This window comes from Stegostoma tigrinum, chromosome 8 (assembly GCF_030684315.1).
Source record: "Stegostoma tigrinum isolate sSteTig4 chromosome 8, sSteTig4.hap1, whole genome shotgun sequence".
NCBI lineage: Eukaryota > Metazoa > Chordata > Chondrichthyes > Orectolobiformes > Stegostomatidae > Stegostoma > Stegostoma tigrinum.
In genome coordinates, this window is record NC_081361.1 from 84,433,114 (window position 1) to 84,445,894 (window position 12,781).

At 40.7% G+C, this 12,781-nt stretch overlaps 1 protein-coding gene across 2 annotated transcripts in view; it reads right to left on the reverse strand.

Moving 5' to 3' along the window:
* The window catches only part of abcd3a (ATP-binding cassette, sub-family D (ALD), member 3a), a 95,810-nt gene that overhangs the window by 72,589 nt on the left and 10,440 nt on the right, over positions 1 to 12,781 (reverse strand). Inside the window, exon 3 of one of the 2 annotated variants that reach the window (XM_059648061.1) lies at positions 12,661 to 12,759. In XM_059648061.1, coding sequence (XP_059504044.1) covers positions 12,661 to 12,759 — 99 coding nt within the window. Of the gene's footprint in view, positions 1 to 4,052; positions 4,159 to 12,660; positions 12,760 to 12,781 lie in introns of those variants that run through there. The other variant, XM_059648063.1, reaches the window with a different exon arrangement.

The window sequence follows — 12,781 nt, forward strand, 5'->3', positions numbered from 1 at the left end:
ATGTTATTTCTGACTTGGTGAAAAGCTGGAAAGTGTGTGAACCAAGATGTACAAGGCTACATATTTCCAGAGAGCATAGTGTAACATAGAAATGGGTCATATGTATTTTCAGTTGTTTTAATTAAATAGGTACCTATTGAGTAATATTTTGAATCTATATTTAGCTCTTTTTAGCCACTAATAGTCCCTACTAACAGTAATTCAACCTCCTAGCCAGATCATTACCCACTCCTTTGTCTGTTTAACTACTCCTCTTTTGGGCTGTGTCTCTACCTACTGTTTACTCCGTTTTCTCCCTTCCGCCACCCTATCTTCTGCATATAAGCCGACATTTTCCCAGCTACCATCAGTTCTAAGGGTCACTCGGCCTGAAACATTAACTCTGATTTCTCTCCAGATGCTGCCAGACCTGCTGAGCTTTTCCAGCAATTTCTATTTTTGTCTTTGATTTATAGCACCTACAGTTCTTTTGGTTTTTATTTAGGTCTTTTAGAGTTAAGTCTTAAAATATGAAATGTTATCTTGTGATTCTTTCCATTGATTGCTGGGAAATTCATATCCATTTTTGAAGTTATTGTTTTCTATAGAGTTTGTAATAATCTTCTACACATCAAATATCCTGTGGGTATTTATTGCTCAATCTCTCTTCTATTCTCAATGCTCTCTTGCTTATTTGCTTGTATCTTGTTTCCCATTAGTACTTCCACTGGAAATTGCTCCACCAAGCATTTCTTTTACAAATTAGTCACAAAGGCAAGGAACAACTAAAGGTATTCTTTGTTGGGCTCTTTTTAATTCAGCTTGGTTGAATTTTTCTTAATAAAATTCCTTAAATTTATCTCTGCTTTGCAATAGCCTCAACTGGCTAAGATCAGAAACTGGTATGCTACATCAATTTGGTCAGTGCAAAGAAACTGTTAAATTCTTTGTTACAATTCAATTTGCTGGAGATAAATAGATAAAACACTAAAGGAACTAGATTAATTACCTCTGAAAAATGGGGTTTGGAATTGCAATGTTCAATTAAACTATGCTTGTTCAATAAAATGCTGCAATAACATATTTGTGCTGCTTTCCGCCAAGGATAGTATAAGCCATGCTGCTCGTTGACTGCATGCATCACAATGCACCCAAAACTGTAACTTTCCAGAACTGGTTAAAGCAGCATACACTACATACACTTAACTTGCATCTTTTGAAGTGGAGGTGCGCTCTGGTTGTAGATGGCACACAGAAATCAATCAGGAAGTGATTTTGATCTGGGAAATGACAATAAAATGCACAGGAGACAACAGTTTGCAAGATTTTCAGATGGTGAATGGAGCCACAGGAGAGGTGATACGAAATAACAGGCATCCTGTATTAACCGAGAGCCAAGATGTCCTCCAGTCAAATGGTCAAAAGATAGTTGGAATATAAATGAAACAACCTCTCTCAAATATTTAAGGTTGGGGATGCATCTTCAAATGACAAACTATGCCATTAGGTCAACTCGGATTTCTCTTCACAGATGCTGCTATACCGGCTGAGCTTTTCCAGCAACTTCTGTTTTTGCTTCCGATTTAAAGCATCTGCAGCTCTTTCCGTTTTTACATCGCTAGATTCAGGTGTCATCATATACCAATCACGAACTTACCAAAAATCTCAATCCAAAAAGATATATACCAAACAACTGTATACTTTACCTCAGCTTTACATGCTTAGCACTGCTGCAAGTCTTAGACAACATACAGCCTCCCACACCTACTGTTTTTCATGGAACGATAGCACACAGCTAGAGGTAGAGAGAGCTGAAAGCTGGGCTATCAATCATAGTTCAGTTGCTACCATTTTTGCCTCAAAGTTGCTGGTTCAAGTACTACTCCAGGACTGGAGCTGACACTTCAGTACATTACTGGCAGCATTCTGCCCTGTTGGAGCTGTCAGCTATTAGCTGAGATGTTAAATTCAGGACCTGGCTGTCCTCTCAAGTAGAAGCACAATATCTCAAGGTACTACATTCAAATAGAGGGAGGTATCCTGCTTATCTTACCCAACATTCATCCAGTTCTTTGGATATGCTAAGCAAATTGACAAAGAAGTGGCAGACGGGGTTCACTGTGGGAAAGTGTGAGGTTATACACTGTGGACAAAAAATAAAGAAACAGACTATTTCCTAAATGGAGAAAGGCTTTGGAAATTTAAAGAACAAAGACATCTGGGAGTCCTAGTTCAGAATTCACTTCAGGTTAACATGCAGGTTCATATTGCATTTACCATCTTAGCTGCAATGTTAGCATTCATTTCAAGAGGTCTAGAATTCAAAAGAAAAAAAACTTACCACTAAGGCTGTATAAGGCTCTGGTCAGACTACATAGAACATAACAGCACAGTACAGACCCTTCGGCCCTTGATGTTGTGCCAACCTGTCATACCGATCTCAAGCCAATCTAACCTACACTATTCCATGTACGTCCATATGCTTATCCAATGACGCCTTCAATGTACCTAAAGTTGGCGAATCTACTGCCGTTGCAGGCAAAACGTTCCATTCCCTACTACTCTCTGAGTAAAGAAACCATCTCTGACATCTGTCCTGTATCTTTCACCCCTCAATTTAAAGCTATGCCCCCTCGTGCTCGCCGTCACCATCCTAGGAAAAAGGCTCTCCCTATCCACCCTATTTAACCCTCTGATTATTTTATATGTCTCAATTAAGTCACCTCTCAACCTTCTTCTCTCTAATGAAAACAGCCTCAAGTCCTTCAGCCTTTCTTCGTAAGACCTTCCCTCCATACCAGGCAACATCCTAGTAAATCTCCTCTGCATCCTTTCCAAAGCTTCCACATCCTTCTTATAATGTGGTGACCAGAACTGTACACAATACTCCAAGTGCGGCCGCACCAGAGTTTTGTACAGCTTCACCATAACCTCTTGGTTCCGGAACTCGATCCCTCTATTAATAAAAGCTAAAATACTGTATGCTTTCTTAACAGCCCTGTCAACCTGGGTGGCAACTTTCAAGGATCTGTGTACATGGACACCGACTACATTTGGAATATTATGAGCAGTTTTAGATCCCATATCCGAGCAAGGATGTGCTGGCCTTGGAAGGTTTCCAGAGGACGTCGACAAGAATGATCTCTGGAATGAAGGGCTTGTCATATGAGAAGCAACTGAAGCCTTGATTCATACTCGATGGAGTTTGGAAGGAAAGTTGAAAGAGAGGTGCATCTGATTGAAACTTACATAATACTGAGAGGCCTGGATAGATTAGACATAGAAAAGATGTTTCCACTCGTGGAAGAGAATAGGGTATAGGCTCAGAGACTGAAGGGCCGGACCTTTGCAACTAAGATGAAAAGGAATTTCTTCAGCCTGAGGGTAACTCATCTGTGGAGTCATTTCTGCTGATGGCTGTGGAAGGCAAATCATTGGGTATATTTAAGATAGGGACGGATAGGTTCTTCATTGGTGAGGAGAGATGGCACGAGAATGGGGTTGAGAAACATATCAACCATGATCGAATGGCAGAGCAGACTCTATGGGCCAAATGGCTTAATGCCACTCCTATCTTACGGTCTCATTCAAATCAGGAGGAGACCGCTCACCCACCTGTCCTAAATCCCATGGTGGGTGTAGTGTTGGTCTTTATTGGAATATCTACTGAGGACATTACGTCCAGCATAAGGCTGACACCATTTAAGTGACTGCTATGTTTTCACTTAATCTTCTTTCTCACATTTCACTTCCTCTTCATCTAACTCTGATTTACAAGCCGCAGATGGGTGTTAACATGCAAATTTTCACCCACACCATTCTCCTCCTCCCATTCAAGAACTTGCCCACTTCCACATGCCCTCTGTTCATTCTGCAGGTCATGTACATTTTAAGGTAAAGCCTAATCATTCACACATCTGGATGCAACTGGTTTATATTTTGTTAAAAAAATGGACGCCAGTAAAACTCCTTGTGAACTTAACTGAGACTTTTGTGACTGGAAATGACTATAGAATGCACTAAAAACTTGCTGGATTATAGCAGCAACTGGAAGAAATCATTCAACAACTAACCTGCTGGCAGTATTAATGGGACAGGCGATGATTGTTCTTACTGCTTAAGTGTCCAGAGTTCAAGGCTTAAAGAGGGAAGGCATTTTCCAGTTCCAAAATGGCACCTCTGGTATCAAATCAGAGTGATATCACGATCAGTCTGAGTTTTATGGGCATTCTTCGCAAATACAAGTCGTTGGTAAGCCCATTTGCTCAAAGTATTTTAAATGGAAAATAAAACTGACTTTGTCACATTGGTGAGTCATACTGACCCAAAAACGTTTCTACAGGACCACACCCGTAAGAAATAGGAAACAGTAACAGAGGTAGGCCGTTCAACCTCTCAAGTCTTCTCCACCATTCAGTAAGATCATGGCTGATTCGACATTCCTCACATCCACTTTCCGGTCCTTTCCCCAAAACCCTCGATTCCTTTCTTTTCACAGATGATGCCAGACTTCCTCAGCTTATTCAGCACTTGTTGTTTTGCTTTCCCATTTAAACTGTCATGAGAGGTGACTCCCCCCCACCCCCGCCGCCGACAAACTTACTGGTTGCAACGGAGGTTGAGTGCTCTAGGAAATTAGGATTTTTAAATTTAAAATTCAAAAAAAAAAGCTGTAGAGAAAAACAATGATAAACTATTGATTGTATTACTGGTTCAGGAAAATAAATCATTTGAAGCTGAAAAAAATGGCTTCTTCAAGATTTTATAGTTTCAACTGAGTAAATTAAAGATACTGATTTTTTTTAGTTAACTCTAAATCATGGCCAAAGTTTAAAAGTTATCTTACAAATGCCGAGGACGAAAAAGAAATGCTCATATCAGGATGGTATAGCTGCCACACTTTATTTTAATATACCGACTGCAAAGAAATGGAAACCTTTTTTCCCAATATATTGCATTTTGTAATTTCAGATCATACAGACATGGGAAATCTTGGTGCACCATTTGTAAAAGTGCAATTACTGAACTAAACTCTTTCTCAAAGGATTAAATGAACAGCAAAGCAGGGCTTCCAGGTTCAGATCAAATTTCTACTGGAATGCCTGATGCTAGAAAGAATGAAAGGTATTTAACATTCCATCAATTGTTCATGGTTTCTGTTGCTGTGACAACTCTATTCATCAGAACTCTGTTCAGGATTATTCTCAAATTAAGCCACTAGTGGAATAAGTTAGCTATCCTCTCACAGGTGCCTTACATATTTGCACTATTACAGCAGCCGTTATGGAGTCATACAGTCACCGAGATGTACAGCATGGAAACAGATTCTTCGGTCCAGCTTGTCCGTGCCGACCAGACATCTTAAATTAATCTAGTCCCATATGCCAGCATTTATCCCATATCCCTCTAAACCCATCCTATTCATATAACCATCCAGATGCCTTTTAAATGTTGTAATTCTACCAGCCTCCACCACTTCCTCTGGCAGTTCATTCCATACATGCAGCACCCTCTGAGTGAAAAAGTTATCCCTTAGATCCCTTTTAAATCTTTCCCCTCTCATCTTAAACCTATATCCTCTAGTTTTGGATTCCCCTACCGAGGGGAAAAGACCTTACCTATTTACCCTATCCATGCCATTCATGATTTTATAAACTTCTAGAAGTTTAGAGGCAAATTAGGGGCATTTAAACAGTCCTTGGATAAGCACGTGGATGATGATGGGATAGTGTAGGGGGATGGGCTTAGATTAGTTCACAGGTCGGCACAACATCGAGGGCTGAAGGGCCTGTTCTGCGCTGTATTGGTCCATGTTCCATTTCTGCACTTTTTAGTTTCAGTTGGTCTCACCTGCTCTCAGCACATCCAATTTTAGTGTCATCTACAAACTTACTAAACATACCTCCTATGTACACATCTAAATCATTTATATAAATGACAAAAAGCAGTGGACCCAGCACTGACCCTTGTGGCACACCTGATCACACGCCTCCAGTGTGAAAAGCCACACCCCACCACCACACTCTACCTTCAAGCCAGTTCTGTATCCAAATGGTTAATTCTCCCTGCATTCTATGTGATCTAACCTTGCCAACCAGTCTGCCATGAGGAACCTTGCTGAATGTCTTACTCAAGTTGATACTGGACTTTTAAATTACAGAATATCGCAAGTAGCTATTACGAAAATAAGGTGGTGTTGTTTGCCTTCACCCAATTGTTCTACACTACAAGGGACCTGTCAGCATGAAAGAAGGGGCCCCGATTGGAATCTCCTGTCAGAAATACAAAGATCTTTTAATTTCTAAAAACAAAGTGGTGAAATGGCAATCTTTTGTGATTGCCAATCCTCAGAATTTATGGTCCATATTTTCTCTGCTGCTTTTCAGCTTATTCCACTGACTTATTAATGTCCTATTTCCTAAGGCTTCTAATAAGTTAAATATACTTTCAATTTTGAGTTCATCACCAAATGACAACTCAACTCCCATTTCAAATAATACAAACAGTGAAGAAAAGTGACCCCAGAATTGTAACCAGAGGCCCACTAACACCTGTTTTCAACCACTCTGAAAACCCACCCTGTCCTATTCTGATTCTCCTCTTCTAACATTTCTTTATTCGAGTTAGATATTCTCTTCTTAATTTCATAACCATTAATCTTCTAATGTCCTGTGCAGTATCGTGGCAAAATGCTTTCCTGAAGTCTACATGCACTACATTTCTTCTGTCTAGAAAATAAGGGTAATTATATTAAATAACAAGATAAAACAATGGCTTACTTATTCAAATAAATAAAAAAAAGACAAAACTAAAACTGACATCATCAAAATTAGTCTTTGTAAAGTATTTAGAATGTCCTCCTGGATAAAGTAGAGAAAGCAAGACTGTTGGAATCATTTTAAGAATTAAATGGATGCTGCAGTGGCAAGACATTACATTCAATCTGAATCAATGAGAAAAATGAGTCAAATAAGTTCCACATTTGTAATTATTTTGCAATTTTCCAAGATTGTTTGTTCTATTAACCAAGAACTCTAACATATCTACTATTGTTCTTTGGTAGCACTCTTACTTCTGAGCCAGAAGGTATTCACTTAGACCCATTACAAAGACTTTAGCACATAATATAGTTTACACTCCAGTGCAAATAAGAAGAGTACGGCTCAATCAGAGGTGCTGCTTTTCAGTTGAGGCATTAAAAAGGAGAGACAGGATGGAATTGATGGCAACAATGGAGGCAGGGGATCAAGAGATTATGCCCAGCAGAGTAGGGGGAAATCGTACTCTCATGGGGAAAGCCCAACGTGGAGCGCCTGCAGGCCTTTTGCTGAAGACAGACTGTAATTTGGAACTTTTGGCTTTATTTCTCGTTATACTGACAAGAACTGCAATGTTGAGCTTCTAACTTGTTTCTTTATTTTTCTACTCTTTACCAAAGACTTTGTATCTTGGTACCTTGTATCTAAGATAGTGCCTTAAATGGTGACATTGTACATTTTTCACTGTTCTCCTGTATCCCTGTACTTGAGTACACCTGACAATAAAACCTAATTCTAATTAAACCAAGGCCTCTTCTGTACTCTAACTGATCAAAAAAATCCACAGTGCTGGAACAGAGTGTCCTCCTGTGCTTCCTGCCCAAAATTATATTTTTCAATCAACATCAACAAAACAGATCTGATCATTATCTCTTTGCTATTTATGGGAGCTTTTATGTAAATTGGCAACCAATTTTGCCACATTCCAACAATAACTAAATTTTAAAAAGTACTTATTTGTTCATAGGAATTTGGGATGTCTTAAGCTTGTGAAACACAAAATCAAATTCAATTCTTTATTTCTATTGCTTTTACAGACCACAAAGAGAGATCAAAGGGAAATACTCCAAAGTGTCTGTCAATACAGCTAACTGCATAGCAGTTAGGATACAGCAAGAATAAATGTGAAATTATTATCCACTTTTAATTCCTAACAAAATTCTATTCATTGCTCCTGTTGAAATGCAACATCTTGGCTGAGGCAGAATTATTTATTTTCCCAAAGTTTAAGTGTTCCTTTGAAGTATTCCAATGAGCTAGCAAAGAGAGAAGAGTCTCAGCCAAGCCTAGTCATCACATCACTTAGTGAATATGTGTATTTTACAATATCAATCACAAGCAGGGATCTTGACAGATTTATTTCATCCTTTACAAGCTAATGTACACCCATGTTTATATTAGCATTTAATGTTAACACAAATCGGCAACTGAATCATGAACTTGCCACTTTCATGTAATATGTCAATGTGTTGCTCTATTCTCAATGGAGAAACAGCATTTCTCCAAACTTCCTGCCCATGCCCCCATTATATGCTTTTATTTTTAAAATCAATATTGTTTTAACAAAATTCTTTACAGTTTATAAAACGCATAAAGGATTTGATGAACTTGCACCCTGATAACTTTTTTGCTGTTAATAGCCCTAAAAGCTGTTTGAAGATTAAAAAGAGAAAAAGCCATGACGTCCTTGAAACAAATTTAGTTAATTTCAGTTGGCTGCTTCAATTAACATCATGGCATAAGATTGTTGACTTGCTCACCGAGCTGGCTTGTTCTCGTTCAGACGTTTCGTCACCACGTTAGGTGACATCATTGGTGGAGGCTCCAATGAAGGGATGTTATTCTACACTGCTTGGAATTTATACTATCCGGTCCATTATGCCGAGTAGTGTAATTTGATCTGTATGGGTGTGCACATAGGATCCAATTCTATACGTTTGTTGATTGCATTATGGGTTGAGACCCATGCCTCTAGGAATTCCTATGCATGTCTATGTTTGGCTTGGGCTGCGATGGTTACCTTGACCCAGTTGAATTGATGGCCTTCATTGTTTAAGTGTACCAATATCAAGGAGAGTTTGTCATGCTGTTTTGCTGCTAGTTGATATTCATGTATTCTGATGGCTTGTTTCCTTCCTGTCTACCTGATATAATGTTTGTGGCAGTCATTGCGTGGTATTTTGTAAACCATGTTGGTTCTGCATGTTGTGGGAATGGGGTTTTTAATCCTTGCAAGTGTTTGTTGTAGAGTGGCTGTGGGCTACCATGATTCCTAGTGGTCCTAGGAGTCTTGTTGTCAATTCTGTTGTGTTCTTGATGTAGGGCAGTGTGGCCAGTGTTAGGGCATACTGCGTCCTCCTCTTGTTGTCTGTTCAGTAGGCATCTGTGAATGAAGTTGCAGGGATATTCGTTTATAGCAAGAATTTTCTATAGGTGCTCTTCCTCTTTCCTGCATAGTTCCGGAGTGTTGCAGTGTGTCCTGGCCTGTTTAAATAGTATCCTAATGCAACTTTGTTTATGGACATTAGGGTGGTTGCTGTGGAAGTTGAGGATTTTTTCAGCATGGGTTGTTTTTCTGTACACTGAGGTTTGGCACTTCCTGTTGGTTATACACTCAACTTTAGCATCCAGAAACGGAAGTTGATTGTTGTTTTCTTCTTCCCTTGTGAATTTAATCCCTGTAAATACACCGTTGATGAGGTGGTGGGTCTCTTCTAATTTGTTGCATTTAATAATAACAAAATGTGTCATCTACATACCGGATCCACAGTTTAGGTTGAATGCAGAGAAGGGTAATGTAGTCTAGTGTTTCCATGACTGCTTCTACAATGAGTCCTGAGATGGATGACCCCATTGATGTACCGTTGATCAGTTTGTATATTTGACGGTTAAAGATGAAGTGTGAGGTGAGGCAGAGGTCTACATTCAGACTACACCTCCTCTCACCCACCTTCCTGCAAGAATGCAATCCCTTATGCCCAATTCCTCCGCCTCTGCAGCATCTGCTCCCAAGATGAGGCGTTCCACTCCCTGATAAGCCAGATGTTCTTGTTTTTCAAGGACCGCAATTTCCCCTTAACAGTGGTTGAAAATGCCCTCAACCACATTTCTTGCGTTCCCCACACCTCAGCCCTCACACCCACTCCACACAATAAAAACAAAAACAGAATTTCCCTTTGTCCTCATGTATCACCCCATCAACCTCTGGATTCAACATATCATTTTCCACCACTTCCGCCACCTGCAATCTGACCTCGCTACGAAGGATATATTTCCCTCCCCACCCTTAACTGCCTTCTGGGGGAGCCACTCTCTCTGCGAATCCCTCGTCTGCTCCACACTCCCCACTAGCCCCATCACACCCGGCAACTTTCCCCGCAGCCACAGGAGCTGCTACACCTCCCCCGTCACCTCCATCCCAGGCCCCCAAAATAAACCTTCCACATTAAACAGATGTTCACACACACTTCCGCTAATGTGGTATACTGGATCCGTGGTTCCTGATGTGGCTTCCTCTGTATCGGGGAGACCAAGGGCAGGCTCGAGGACCGCTTTGTAGAACACCTACACTTGGTTCATGACAAATGACAACACCTCCCAATCACGAACCACTTCAACTCTCCCTCTCACTCCCCAGACAACATGTTTATCCTGGGCCTCCTCCAGAGTCACAACGATGCCACCCAGAAACTGGAGGAACAGCACCTCATATTGTGCCTTGGAAGCCTACAACCCAATGGTGTCAATGTGGACTTTACAAGCTTCAAAACCTCCCCACTCTGACCTCATCCCAAGACCAGCAACCCCCCCTCATCCCTGCCTCCTTGACCTGTTCGTCTTCTCTCCCACCTATTGCTCCTCCCACCTCACTGACCAACCCCCACTCCCACTTCCTACGTATGCTCACCTTTACTAGCTTCATCCTTGCCTCCCTGACCTATCAATCTTCTCTCCCACCTATCCGCTTCACTATCTACCTTCTCTCACTGCCCCCCACCCCATTTATTTCGGAGCCCTTCCCCTTCCCCATTTCTGAAGAAGGTCCAGACCTGAAACGTCAGCTTTCCTGCTCCTCTGATGCTGCCTGGTTGCTGTGTTCCTCCAGCCCCACATCTTGTTATCTCAGACTCCAGCATCAGCAGTTCCTACTATCTCTGAGACAGAGACCTAATAGTTTAAGTATGTTGTCATTCCTGATGGAGATTCTGGTCGGCAATCTTGTAACGTGGCCACTGTTTCTTTGGCTAGTGGGATGTCAACTGATATGAATAAAGCTGTGATGTCAAAAGATACAAAAATCAGCAACAATGAGATTATGAAGTTCTTGACGGTGTCAAGGAAATCTTGGGTTGAATGGATGGAATGGGGTGATCCAACGACTAGGTGTTTCAAACTCTTTTGTAGGCCAGTTTGTGTAAATAAATTCACAACGGAAGAAGTAAACAACAACCCACTTCCATTTCTGGATGTTAAAGTTGAGCATATGGCCAACAGGGAGTTCCAAACCTCAGTGTACAGAAAAGCAACCCTTACTGATCAAATCCTCAACTTCCACAGCAACCATCCCAACATCCACAAACAAAGCTGCATTAGGACACTGCAACAGGATATACTGCAACACTCCAGAACTAGACAGGAAAGAGGAAGACCACCTATACAAAATTCTCACTATCAACGGATATCACGCAATATCATCCACAGATGCCTACTAAACAGTCAACAATAGGGGGACACAGTACACCCTAGCACACTGGCCACATTACCCTACATCAAGAACACATCAGAATTGACAACGAGACTCCTCGAACCACTAGGAATACTGGTGGCCCAGAAGCCCACAGCCACTCTACGACAAACACTTATAAGGATTAAAAACCCCATTCCCACTACATGCAGAACCAACCTGGTTTACAAAATACCATGCAATGACTGCTACAAGCATTACATCAGACAGACAGGAAGGAAAGTAGCCATCAGAATACATGAACATCAACTAGCAGCAAAACGGGACGAACTCTCCTTAACATCGGTACACTCAAACAGTGAAGGCCATCAGTTTAACTGGGACAAGGTAACTATAGTAGCCCAAGCCAAACATAGACAGACACGGGAGATCCCAGAGGCATGCAACCCATAATGCAATCAACAAACATATAGAATTGGACCCCATATACAAACCCTTACAGATCAAAATTGGAAATGACACTACTTACCATAACGGGCCAGACAGTATAAATTCCAAGCAGGGTAGGATAACATCACTTCATTAGAGGTTTCGCTGATAATGTCACCTAGCATGGTGGCAAAACATCTGAACAAGAACAAGCCAGCTCGGTAAGCAAGTCAACAACCTCCCCACAACGCAAGCTCCAGATCTTTGCCAAAACTTTGATCATGACATAAATTATCAGGAACTAAACTGTAACTGACTTAGATACAAACTCAGGATTTGAAATGGAAAACACTGGAAATATTCACTGAAACTAGCAGGATCTTCTGAGACAGAAAGGGTCATGTTTCAGGTTAACGGCACTTCTCCATAACTCTGCTAAAAGGCGCTGACTTGTAAAGGTACCTCTGTTACAATTATATGAGACACAATCTGGAACTCTTCATACTCATCATATGGTTTCTTTCTCCCTGTCATTAACTGTATGATCTATTGGTTCACAGAGCAGGTAACCTGAATCAGAGCCATTAACATTTCCTTATCATCAGCATGGGGCATATAAAAATTAGAATTACATGGGAAGCAGGCCATTGAGCACTGCTCAATGTTAGATACAGATTTATTTGTGTTTGATTGCAAACTTTACAAATCACTAATTTTCAATCTTCACCTGAATAAATATACAATACCCACTTCTTGTGAAAACATTCCAGGCACCATTATCTTCAAAATTCTCCAGATCCTTGCAAAGAAAACACTATCCACAACTGCCTTCTCTTTTTTTCCTTCTTTCTGAAAAACAGAGGGTAGAGGT